This window comes from Canis lupus, chromosome 20, assembly GCF_003254725.2.
Source record: "Canis lupus dingo isolate Sandy chromosome 20, ASM325472v2, whole genome shotgun sequence".
NCBI lineage: Eukaryota > Metazoa > Chordata > Mammalia > Carnivora > Canidae > Canis > Canis lupus.
Window position 1 is genome coordinate 20,988,495 of NC_064262.1, and position 12,105 is coordinate 21,000,599.

The 12,105-nt window shown below is 42.4% G+C and overlaps 1 protein-coding gene across 7 annotated transcripts in view; it reads left to right on the forward strand.

Moving 5' to 3' along the window:
- Nucleotides 1-12,105, forward strand: part of FOXP1 (forkhead box P1) — a 375,390-nt gene that overhangs the window by 136,172 nt on the left and 227,113 nt on the right. For all 7 annotated transcript variants that reach the window (XM_025456558.3, XM_025456571.3, XM_025456567.3 and 4 more), the window contains one exon: nucleotides 6,705-6,898. In XM_025456558.3, coding sequence (XP_025312343.1) covers nucleotides 6,716-6,898 — 183 coding nt within the window. In that variant the 5' untranslated portion in view covers nucleotides 6,705-6,715. The remainder of the gene's footprint in view (nucleotides 1-6,704; nucleotides 6,899-12,105) is intronic.

The following is a 12,105-nucleotide window of genomic DNA, read 5'->3' on the forward strand; positions in this document are numbered from 1 at the left end:
ATCTGTTTACCTGATAAACAGAGAGTACTTCTAGTTTGATTGATAAATACACACTAGTTCCTAGTTCTTTTTTTTCTCCTCCTTTAAACTATAAAGGTAAGAGAGCTACCATACATTACTACCAGTGAGCGTAATTATCCCCCCAGACTTCTTGCCGACTGAAGATTCCTTGCTTTGCTGAGCACCCGTAGCTGTCGGTTCCCCCGCTCTAGCTGTCTGAGATGCATCCAGGACATCCTCGCCTGTACCCGTTCCTTTCCAGCCCCAAATCCTGCATCTCCCGCAGCAGTAGCTTCTTGAGAATGGGTGTACCACAGCTTTCCAAGAGGGGTGCTCCTAGAGCTGTTTCTTTCTCTGTTGAGAGGCCCAGCTCGACACTTGCCATGATATCCTCAACCTCTGCTGACCTAAGATTTAGAAACATTCCAATTTTGCCCTTATCTCCCATATGGCTACATAAGCAGCCTCTTTTTTTTCTTTTCTTTTTTTTTTTTTTGTGAACACATTTTTGACTATTTCGTTGCTCCTGAACTTTTTCTTCCTAAGTGCTAAATGAAGTTCCAGATTTTTAAAGATAGATCTAGATATCTACAGTGCACGATAAAGAAAGTTGATAATACATAAATCATTTTTAACAACAGGTAATATGCATAATTTATAGTGTTACAGTGCTATCTTTTTGATATTTATGATGGATAATGCTCAGTTTTTGCCCTCATATTACTGCTTTAAATTATACCACAGGAAAATTAATGAGAAAGTAGATTTATGGGTTTCATTTGTTTGTCAATTCGGAAATTAATTGGGTGTTAATTTTAGCCGTCCCTCATCAGACCAGGACTTCAGTATGTGTGCATTACTTTGCATTCATTGTAGCTTACCTCCCATTTACTGTGGGTCACTAGCTTTGCATACATTAAAATAGCCCTCCGGCTCATTCCCTTGATTACTTTTTGAACTGCCATGCATTAGAAAATTTACGCCTTTCTGTTATAATTATGAAAATTTGGTATTGGAAGATGTTGCCTTCATAACACAGGCAGCACACTGACTTCTCTTCCTAAACTTGACCCATGGATGGTCTTTCCGTGAAATGGGACCCCTGCCATTGGATAGTGGATAGACAGTCGTGTCTGAAGAGTTCATTCACAACTTGTGGGAGTGATCTCAGATGTGAAAATAATCCGCTGGCATTATTTTGTTTCGCCTTTCAGTCTTCCTCCTCCCTTTCTTTTTCTTTGAGAGTATGCTACAAAATCCCCACTTACAGTGATTCTGCATCTTGGGGCCACTTGGGGGCCTTCCATCCTGCCCTTTCTTCACCTGCTTCCTTAACCCCTCAGTTTCACTTGTAATCCCTCCACCAGCCCTTCACCTTGTTGCTGCTCCAGGGCATCTTGCCAGGTGAAGGGTGAACACTTGCAGACCACGTGCCACCGACTAGGAAATGCAAAATCTCCATTGTCAAAGCCAGACTTTCTTCAGGGATGCTTTCTGTTCTTGAGTCCCTATTTGGAATGGGAGGAGCTTCTGCTAGAAGATGGAAAGTAAGGGGCTGGGTTAAGTGTCCTGCACCTCCCTGCTGTTTGCCTGCTGGCAGAGAAGAATCTCCTTAGCTGCACTTTGCTCCTTACAACTCCTTTATGTATATTATGTTGCCAGATAGACCTCTTGCACATTTAAAGGGAAACCGTTCATTTATCTGATGAGACCCAGAAGTAAATGCCTGCTTTATATCTTAATACACACAAGTTTTTCTTTCCTGTGTTGCATGAATGTGATCAGTGTGGACTTTGAATCATCAGGATGTGACATGAGTCCTTCTTTTAGAACTAGGGCTAGCCTGACTCCCACCTTTATTCTTGTCCCGTCTACAAACTGCACGGAGTTTGAGGACGAAGTAGTTCCAAAATACAGGAATTCACATAGTTTCTCCATTCTCAGAGTTGCTGTCTTCCTCCTTCCCTCCTTCTCATCCCTCTGTCTTCCCTTCCCACCTTTGCTCCTTCCCCTTGTCTGTCCCTCCCATCCCTACCTCCTTCCTGTCTTCTCTTTCCCCCTCCCCCCTCCCTTTCTTCTTCTCCACCACGCCCCCTCCCAGCTCAAAATGCCTTCCATTTTCCTTCTTTCCTGGCAGTGGATGAACAATGAGAAAGAGGCTCTTCTCTTTGGGATGTGGGAGGACCGTGCCATCACCATCATCATTTTCCTACAAGTGACTTCACCATTAACTTCTCTTCTCCCCCATAGAAGTAGAAATATATTTTACAAAACTATGTTTAGTTTAATTTACACATCCTTTCATGAACAGACCAAGTTCTTTAAGGGCATTTATTCTGCTTCATATAAATAATTGATCAGCCAAGTTAATTTACTTCTGCCTGACTTGGTCAACCTTAATTAACTGCCCTGGAATCAAGACTGAACTTTTTGTTAGCTTAAAATCTTTCACGAGCATGATAACAAGGGCTTTATTTTCCTTAAATTTTCAGCATCAACACTGTAACCAAGGAAATAATCATAATAATAAAGCATTGCTTTAATTTACTATAAATACATTGGCCTGGACATTATGAATTTTCCAGAATACTTCCAGAGTATGCTCTGTTGGCAATGACAACAAATAAGCATGCTAAACTCAGTTCTTGTCCTTTTCTTCAAGTTCCTTCAGCACAAAAATCGATCTTTTGAAATCAGTAGCTCTGTCATGTTTCCAAGCGAGACAAGAAGTGGGCCATTTTGGCTTCTTTAAGCTTTCTGATATCCATGTGATTACAGCCTCAGCCTTTGCAAGGTTGTGTTGAATGGATCATATGTGACTTAAACAGGCTCAGTTCATTCAGAGAAGCCATGCAAGCAGCCAGAGGAAGACTTGTGTTTGTTTCTGAAGGGCTTGTTAGTGGGCACGGGTGGTCATGTCCTCCAGGTGCTATGCCTTCATATTCGAGCACTTTGGCTGATTGTGTATCATTTCTTGTTCTCGTTTGCCATGGAGCAAAGCAGTTCGATGGTTATAAGGAGTCCCAGAGAGAAGTGGAGGTTATACAAACTGAGTGTCTATGACAAGCTCCCTCTAAGAAAAGAGGGTACAGTGTTGTTCGAAGTCAGAAAACATGCATGCCTCTTGTATACATTGACCTGCTTTCAGATGACTCTCAAATTGTAAAACTCAATAGAAAAAGACAGAGGTGTTTGCTAAAGAATGCTGATGCTTTTTGCCTTGTTGTTGTTGTTGTTGTTGTTGTTGTTGTTGTTTTGGTCCACCTGCCACCCTGATATTGTCTTTCCTGGAATTACTTAGTTTTCTTTTTCATTCACTTACTAATTCACCACCTTTCCCAGGGCTTTGCAAATGGGAAATTCTCTGTCATTCATTGAATGGACAAGTTCATGTCTGAAATGGAAAATGATTATGGCTGTATCTATCCTTAACCTACCACTGACCGTTAGTTTTCTTAACTGTAAAATGGGGATAAACTTCACCTGTCTCTTCTCCCTGATAGACTTGTTATGAGTTTGAAAAGTACCTCAGAGAGCCTTGTAGTTTGTGAAGTGTTGTACAGACATAAAGGCTTATTAAATGGCTTGGAACATTCCATAGAAAGAACCATTGCCAGCCCAGATATTGTTAGAAATGTTCTTAGACATCGACACTCCTAATTTTTCACATGTGCTTTTCAAAAAGCTGTTTTCTCCTGATTGGTGTGGGAGATTATGGGAAATTTTAAATCTTGCAACCTACATACTACTGTTAGCACTTGACTAATTAAGGACATCCTCAGACCAAAATAATCCTTTATGCAATTTCGGTCCCAATGCCTGCACTCTCACAGACCCGATTCGCAAGCCAAGCTGCTTGGCGTGATGCCTGCAAAACTTCTACTGGAGGACTTGGCAGTCTTCTTGGAACTGCGTAGAGCAAAACCTTCTCATCAAATTGTGGATTGGAGATTGTTCTTACTCCACCCACCACCACAGTGTCAAACCAAAGAAACAGAAGCAGGGCCAGTCTCTTAGGCACCTGTTCTGAGGTCAGGCATCCCAGTGGTCACAGGGTATGAAGGCAGCAATCTTTCCGATAGTTCTGGGGACAGGATATTTGGCTAAATATGCCCCATTCTCAGGGCAGGTATAGATTTCACGTGTAAGCCATGTTTTTGTCTTTTGGTGGGGGGGGGGGTCCACTCACTGATATGAATAGGCTTTCCAGAAAGTTTTAAAAAAAGTTTCTGTTTTTTCTTTAGGTATGCTTGTGACATACTCTAAGAATTCAGTGAGTTTCCCTGTTAACTACTCTAGGACAACCATTCTCTCCCTTAAATACCTCAACACTGTCTTTTCCTTCGTTTCTATACAAATGGGCATATTTGTGAAACAGAAACTGAAACATTGGGGGGAAAATCCCCTCAATTTCACAAATTAATTCCTTTTTTGGCAACAAACAAGTACTAGCACTGCCTGGTTCTTCTATCTTAGAGAAAGTTTTAGTTGTATTTTTGAAAGATTTTCTACTCTGCAGACAGTAAGGATATAAATGGGTTTAAAGGACCTTAATTACTGGAAAGTCTGGTCTAAAGAGAATGAATCAGCTGTTGCATCTGAGTTTGTTTCCCACCTGTCAACAAAAAATGCCATTCTTAATCCCCTTCAGAATTGGATTAACTTTAAAAAATAAGTCTTCTGGGTTCCTAAAGTTTATACTCAAGTTGGATCATACAGTGCGCTGAAAGGAAGTAAAGAAAGATGTGAATTTTTCTGCTTTTAATTTTCCATCGGGCTTTTGTGGAAGTCGGTAGAAAAGGGACTTAAACCAACTTCTAGCAAGAGGGCAGCCGCAGCTAAACATGTCCCAAGTGTTTCCATTTCCCCATTGTCCCATTATTTCACCGGGGGGGGGGGGGGGGGGGGGGGCAGGGGGCGGCAGTGGGGAGGGGAAGAAATCTGTAGCACTGGTTGTGCATGACTTTCCATGGAGCAAAAAAATTTGCGATACAAGTTTTCAGCCCTTTTATCTGAGATGGTGGCTCACGTTAAAGTTTGAATATTCAGACATTCCTCAGCTTTGATATTCGAACCCTCAGGTCCTTCAGTGCTCATTGTTTTTCCTGTTCAAAGTCCTAGTCTATGAATTTGGAGTATGACCCTGCCATTTCATTGTTTGCTCCCCCCTGCACCTCAGCTGTATGAAAACACGTGCTTAAGAACTTTGACATCAGACTGAACTTATTCAAATCCTGATTGCACCATTAGTAGCTGTGATTTATACCAGGCCAATTAGAATGGTCCTCATGGAATCCTACTTTTCTCACCTGCATACTGGAGATACCAGTATGCAGTATACCAGTATAGACATTCAGAACTAAACTGGTATATGCACATTATGTATATATACATAAGTGACCTGCAGGAGGGCTGGGCACAGCACTGGTGATCCACAGATGGTACATTTGGTGTTATCTATCTTTGGTCATAATCAGATGCCTTTACTGAGAACTGAATTGCTCTATAGGAAAATGGTTTTGTCCCTAAAAAGTAGTTGGGCAGAACGTGAAATATTTACGTGTATGTAGATGACATCCTCCATCTACTCATCATGCACTATACATACAGACATACGTATGTGTGTGTGTGTGTGTGTGTGTGTGTGTGTGTGTGTATGTCATTGTATATGTGTCTTATTAGATATTTCGTACTTTCATGTTCAGACCTTTTCTTGGGTCGGCCTTGGCCAGATTTTTCTCCAAAATAAATATAAGATGTCCCAGACCCTGTCAGGCCTTAAACCAAACTCAAGGTTAATAATCCAGCATGAGAAACCCCTAACTTTGAATAGGATTTCTTAGGACAGGGACGCCTGGGTGGCTCAGCAGTTGAGCGTTTGTCTTTGGCCCAGGCCGTGATCCCGGAGTCCTGGGATAGAGTCCCGCTTCGGGTTCCCTGCGTGGAGCCTGCTTCTCCCTTTGCCTGTGTCTCTCATGAATAAATAAAATAAAAATGTTAAAAAAAAAAAAAAAAAAAAAAAGGTTTCTTAGGACAGGTTTAACCAGAGGCCAAAGATCAGAGTCTGAATTTATGTGGCTTCTGAAAAGTAGATATTTTTTTCCCTCTTTAAATGTGGCCTATCTTATTGGAATGGCCAGATTTGAAGATTTTCAGTACCTGAATGATTCTGAGGAGGATGAATCTTTAAATGCTCCTCGGTTTTTGACTGTAAGGGTTTTCAGCTCAAATTACCTCAGGGGCCCTCCCGGTGGTGTGTGTCATGTCTCGATAGAGTGGAGCCGGAGACTCTTTCTCTAGGAGTGTGACATCCCCACGCAGAGCCCATGCACACTAAAATTTAATGTCACACCTAATACGCTGTCCAGAACGACTTACTAGTTTTTGAGCACAACATCCAGATCCCATCACAGAAATTTAACCATAAATCCTGACTTCACCCGTAAGTATTTTCTTCCCAGGGGACAAAGCCTATTTATTCAAAGGGCCACCCCTACAGCTTGAAGCTGGACTGCCACCTCCGCCCTCAAACACCAAGGGACGGGACCCCTCACCCAGGGCCAAAGCGAGTGAACGAAAAGGACAACTGTTTAGGGCCTTTGGCAACATGGAAGGCAGGGCCCGTTCTCCTCCTTGCAACAACTGTTTCAACAGCTGCTTTTTTCTCTCTCCCCCGCTCCCTCCTGAAAATCCCTGTCTCTCAGGTTTTTGAGTCATGATGCAAGAATCTGGGACTGAGACAAAAAGTAACGGTTCAGCCATCCAGAACGGGTCGAGCGGCGGCAACCACTTGCTCCCGTGCGCCAGCCTTCGCGAAGGCCGGTCCAACGGGGAGACACCGGCCGCGGACGCGGGGGCCGCCGAGCTCGCGCACGTGCAGCAGCAGCAGCAGCAGCAGGTACTGTGCCCGCGGGTGCTGGGGGAGGCCGAGGGGGGCGCCGGACCCTCCCCCACCGCCCTGCGAGTGTCTGGGCTCACCTGGCAGGCCGGCCCGGTGGTTGGCTTCAGAGACTAGTCCTCAAGCCCTTAGGGCTGGACAGTCCTAGAAGCCCCCTCCCACAACCCCCACTTTGGGGGGCAGTTGGTAAAGATGCGACTGAGTGCGCCCCTGGGCACCCGTCCCGGGCCCCCACCGCGGCAGGCTGAAGCTGAACTCTTTGGAATAAAATGAATCTTTGGGGAAATGGCTCCCGATGCTTGAATCACAAAGTAATGATAATACACAGGCTTGTGGAGCCTTGGGAAGAAAGATCTACAATAAGGGGTAAGGGATAAAAGGAATACGGGATGGAAGAGGGAGTAGTAGATGATTCAGGGGAATAGAACCAAACAGGCAGGAATGGGTACATAGCACGCAAGCAATAGCAGCACACGGGGCTAAGTGTAAGAAATGGCCTCCCCACCTGCTACCTGTAGGAACTTAGGAGTGTGGGCCACTGACCAATGTGCCTGATATACATATGGCAGCTGGTGTGCAGCCAGATCCTCTTAATGTTTTAAATGAGCTATTATTGGTGGCTCCCCCAAATGCCTATAAACTGGGGCATATTCATTCTCCTTACATTCTCTGTAGGCATGTCAGTGGGTGCCTGTGAGTGACTGATCAAATGTTTCCAAATGGTAAAGGTGACCCAGAAAATGGTGTTGTGTGGCCCAAGTGTTGAGGGAAATTCAAATAAGTAAATAGGATCTGCTTGAAGACAGCACTGTTTTTCCAGCCTCTCTTAGAATCAGGAAATATGATTTATTTCTGTTAATGATAATGGTTTTTGTTCTATTTTGGTCTTTGATTTGTTTACTCGATATACATAGTTATGGCACCATTGCAGAAAGGTGAAAAACGAAGGAGGGATCTTCTGGCCTTTCTGGAAGAAACAAATCGCTGGGGGAGGAGGAAAGAGGAAGGCAAACCTTTTCTCAAACCATTTTCTTGGAATCCGTATCAGAGAAGTAAAGGGAATCCCTTTCTGTAGGAGGGTTATAACCTTTGACACACTCTGAGCATGTTTTATATTCTTCTTGCTAAGAAGTTTTTAAGATACGAAAAATGGTTTGCATTGCTAGTCCCTTAGAAGTTAGTGGAACCTATTGGGGTGAAGCTTCAACAGAGAGAAAGCAAAAAAAACTAGCAGACATCTCCTCAGGTCTTACTGCATAGGGCTTCATCCCAGTGGCGTGGTGTCTCTCACTGGCCACCCTGACCCTTTTGTGCCTGCACCTTGGATGTCATGTCAGCTGGAATTTATGACATATGTTGTGTGGAAGGCTGTGCACTTAAGTGAGTTGCAAATGGCCGAATTCTAACCACTAAGGTGTTCAAGCAAAACATACTCTACATGGTAGAAAGGTAGCCATGGATGTGCATGTATCGTTCATGTGGTGTTCCCAGATATTTATGGTTATATTGAGAACGAGCAATTGGTATTTTGGAGTGCTGTGTTCTGTGTCCTTACCCTATAGAGCCAGAGCAACTGGTTCTTTATGGAGTGGTTGAGTTGGTGCTCTTGACCTCTATAGGGTGTGAATCCCACATACTTAGGGTGCATTATTAAATAAATGGGTGTGTTAATTAAATAAATGGGAAACTTGCTATTTTGAAGTCGTAAGTCAGCCAAAATCTTCACATATATATCATCAACACACACACCTCTATGCGAATCACAGCAGCAATGCATTGGCCTCATAGAAGTCAGTTAGGGAAGTGTATTTTAACAGCATCTTCTTAAAAAGCATCAGTAACAAAATTAGTTATCTACACCTCCCCTATTTATCTTGGCTCTGACCACTTTGGAAAATATGCTGTTATGTGTTATGGATGTCAGTACCTTCTGATTGTACTTCGAAACTCTTTTTAAATACTTTTTATAATAATTTTATTTTTATTTGCTGTTGATGTGATTTAGGAAGAGAGAGAGAAGTTGGATTTATCATTGTGGCTAAAACCCCACATATTGTGGTTGGCAGGCCTTTTCCGTCTTTTAAAATAAAACACTGACAGCTGTTTGCCCCTCTAAGTGTATGATGAGGCTCTTCACAGGTTGTTGGAGGACAAGAAAATCTGTAGATGAATTGAGGAAAAAAAAAAAAACCCTAAAGTATTGAAAAAGTTTTGTGGGACCAGAGTGATCATAGTTTTTTTTTTCAGGCTGAAAACTGCTACAATTAAGCACTTTGGAGAAATGTGAGGGTCAATGTGATGGACTTGAGTTGTTTTCATCATTTTTATTCTACAGGTTTTTACTTGAAGTGAGAATACCAGCAGTGAGAAAATCACAGCCATGCTGAATTCATTACTGCGGTAGTCACACAAAACCACGGATAAAATTTCAATAACTGCAGGCCACAGTTGAGTAAACAGTTGCACTGAAATTTAATTCCTGTTGACTTTTCCCCCATTCCTCGCCAGGGGCACATTCTGATTCTGTAGTACAAAGACAACAGGGGTTACAGCTTTGATTAATGTAGGACAGTGGAAGAGAATTAGAACTGTAAAATATGTTAGAAGTCCATGGAACAAAAAGATGTGGCTTAAAAGGGCTTGGTATAAAAATGAGTTAATTATGCTGTGTGTAACACTGAATGTTAGAGGATTTTCCAGTTGCACCAGTGTGATCGTTGATGATATAGGGAGAATTTTTGCCTAGTGCCAGGACTTTAAATAAATGCAAGCCTTTCCATGTTTGATTCTTATTACCAAAGATAATTACAAATGATAGCAAGTGCCCTTTCAGAATGGAGAGCTTTCACAAAGATTAGCTGTGGAATGAGTGACTTCTGTGCTAGGATTGGTCTATAGGTTGGCTAAATTAGGTCTAAGAAGAATTGTTAAAAAGGAAAAAAGAGAATTACATAGGTGGCAACCTAGAAGAGTAGAGGGAGTCTGGCTTTTCCATCTTCTCTTGAAAAATCAGAAGATCTGGTGACCCTAGACCAATGTTCCTACAAGGGCAACAGTTGTTAGGGGATGAATTGTTCCTGAAGTCAGGGGCCCTGCAGCTCTCCAGTCTGCCCTAGCTCCCACCCAGCAGCATCGCTCATTTGTGGCCCTCTAGGCAGGGGGGTTGGTAGTTCTGCAAGATGCCATCATCACTCAGAAACCATCACCCAGGCAGAGGTGCTGCCAGTAGCTGGAAGAGCCCGCCAACACACTCCCCAACTGTCTTCCTTCCTCAAAACGAAATGTATTATCTCTGTAATGTTTCAACTCTACTTCTATCTGGGCCATGAGACTATTATAACAATAGTTTTCTAATAATATAATTTGATAGAGTTTCTGAACATTTCTTTTAGCCACTGGGTAATTCTTTACCCGATACCATAACTGCTTTTTATTTCCTATTATGCCTGCCCCATTTCTGGGTCTGTAAAAGTTCTGTATTGGATATGCACTACTCCATTATGAAACTCAGCAACAAATACTATTACCAATTACTGAAGTTTTTTTCCTAAAGAAAGGATTTTAAAATGTCCAGAGCAATTTCATAAACTGTGTGGATTAATGCATTTTAAAAGTCTTGAATTTTAGAAAGCAGAATTTTATTTCCATATTGCTGCAAATGAGAGCTTTTTCAGATAAGCATATTACATAGAGCATAATGTTTAGAAGTTTCTCCATATACAGCATATGCTGTCAGGTCAATTAACAGAATGCATACTAGAAAATGTTTATTCAATAAAAATGAATAGCTGTTAAATAAAACAGCTATTTCTTAACAACATTCCATTTAATGATGGGGCTTTTTTTTTGGGTACCACCTGGCAGTTTTATTGTCTGCAAATCAGTATAGAGAGAGCTTTGGTTGCTGTGGTTTTGAGGTGTGGCTATTGTTTTATATGAGGAGGGCAGTTTAGAGGTAGTCTGTGAGAAAGACACTTAAGAAAAAAAGGTACACTATATATGGGATTTGACTATGGATTATTTAGAGAGTGTGGATAAGTGAGGTGTTTGTTTCATTCATAAACAGTAGTTCCTTAACATTTGGTTTAAGATGTTGGACCTTTTGGCCAAAAAAGCTATATACCCACCATCAACACATGTAGATATACATGTTTCCCATTAATAATGTAAAAGAAAGAGAGAACACATTGAATGAATCCTGAGGAGTTAAGAGAAGTTGGAACAGGTAGCTTCGAAAACATCATGAAAGGGAAGAAGAGGGATTCGTGGGGTTGCATTTTGCCAATGAGCTATTGAAGGAGGTGAGAGATGAGTCACTGCACAGGACCGGGGGAAGCTTAGAGAGACCAGAGGAATGCGAGGGGGGCTCAAGAGGAAAATCTGGCTGTGTATGTTCACAGAAGATGTAGACAATACACTATCAGAGGGGCCTAGGAGAATCTCGAGTCTCTATCCTGGGGTCCTTTGAATGTGAGCGACCAAATGATAACGACAAGAGTGTGAACATGTTAGCACAAACCAGTACACGGAAATTAAAGATTCTTCTTTTCATTTTCAAAATGGCAGAATGAATTTCCCCATTCGGTTCATGGTACCAAAATGACTAGTGGATATCGAGTGGAAGAGGGGGGTTGTCATGCCAACATTTCCAGCTTGAAGTGCCCCGTTGATACATAACGCCTGGAAGAAATTGCTGCATGTGTTTGGATGGGCAGTAAACTCGGATGAAACAAACCATCCCCGTATGCCTCTCATCTTACTCCTGTTCCTTTGTGGGAACTGTGTTACCATTATCATGGCCATCCTTTGCCTTGTTCCGTGCTCTACAGAGGGGAACCCAAGTGGTTTGGTGTAGATTAGTACAAAGACCAGGTAGCAGTGGCTAGTTCGGCCTTACCATTCTTCTCCTTACCAAGGGTTGCTTTATTAACTTTTAGGAGTACCCTCAAGTGACCTTTTGCCTTGTAGCTACCGGGGACCATCTCTGAAAGGAAAGTCTTTTGATGCCATTGGAAGGGAAAAGATAACACCTCTGTGTCCAATATGGGAAGCTTCTGGAAGGCAGCATAGAAGAAGATCTTATTAATGTTTATTGAGTTCCCTCATTGAGGCAGGCACTGTGGAAGGGGCTAGAAACTCCATTCACTGGTGGGCGAAAACTCCAACCATAATTATAAAGGACCCACTCTACCAAGATATGTTCCTTT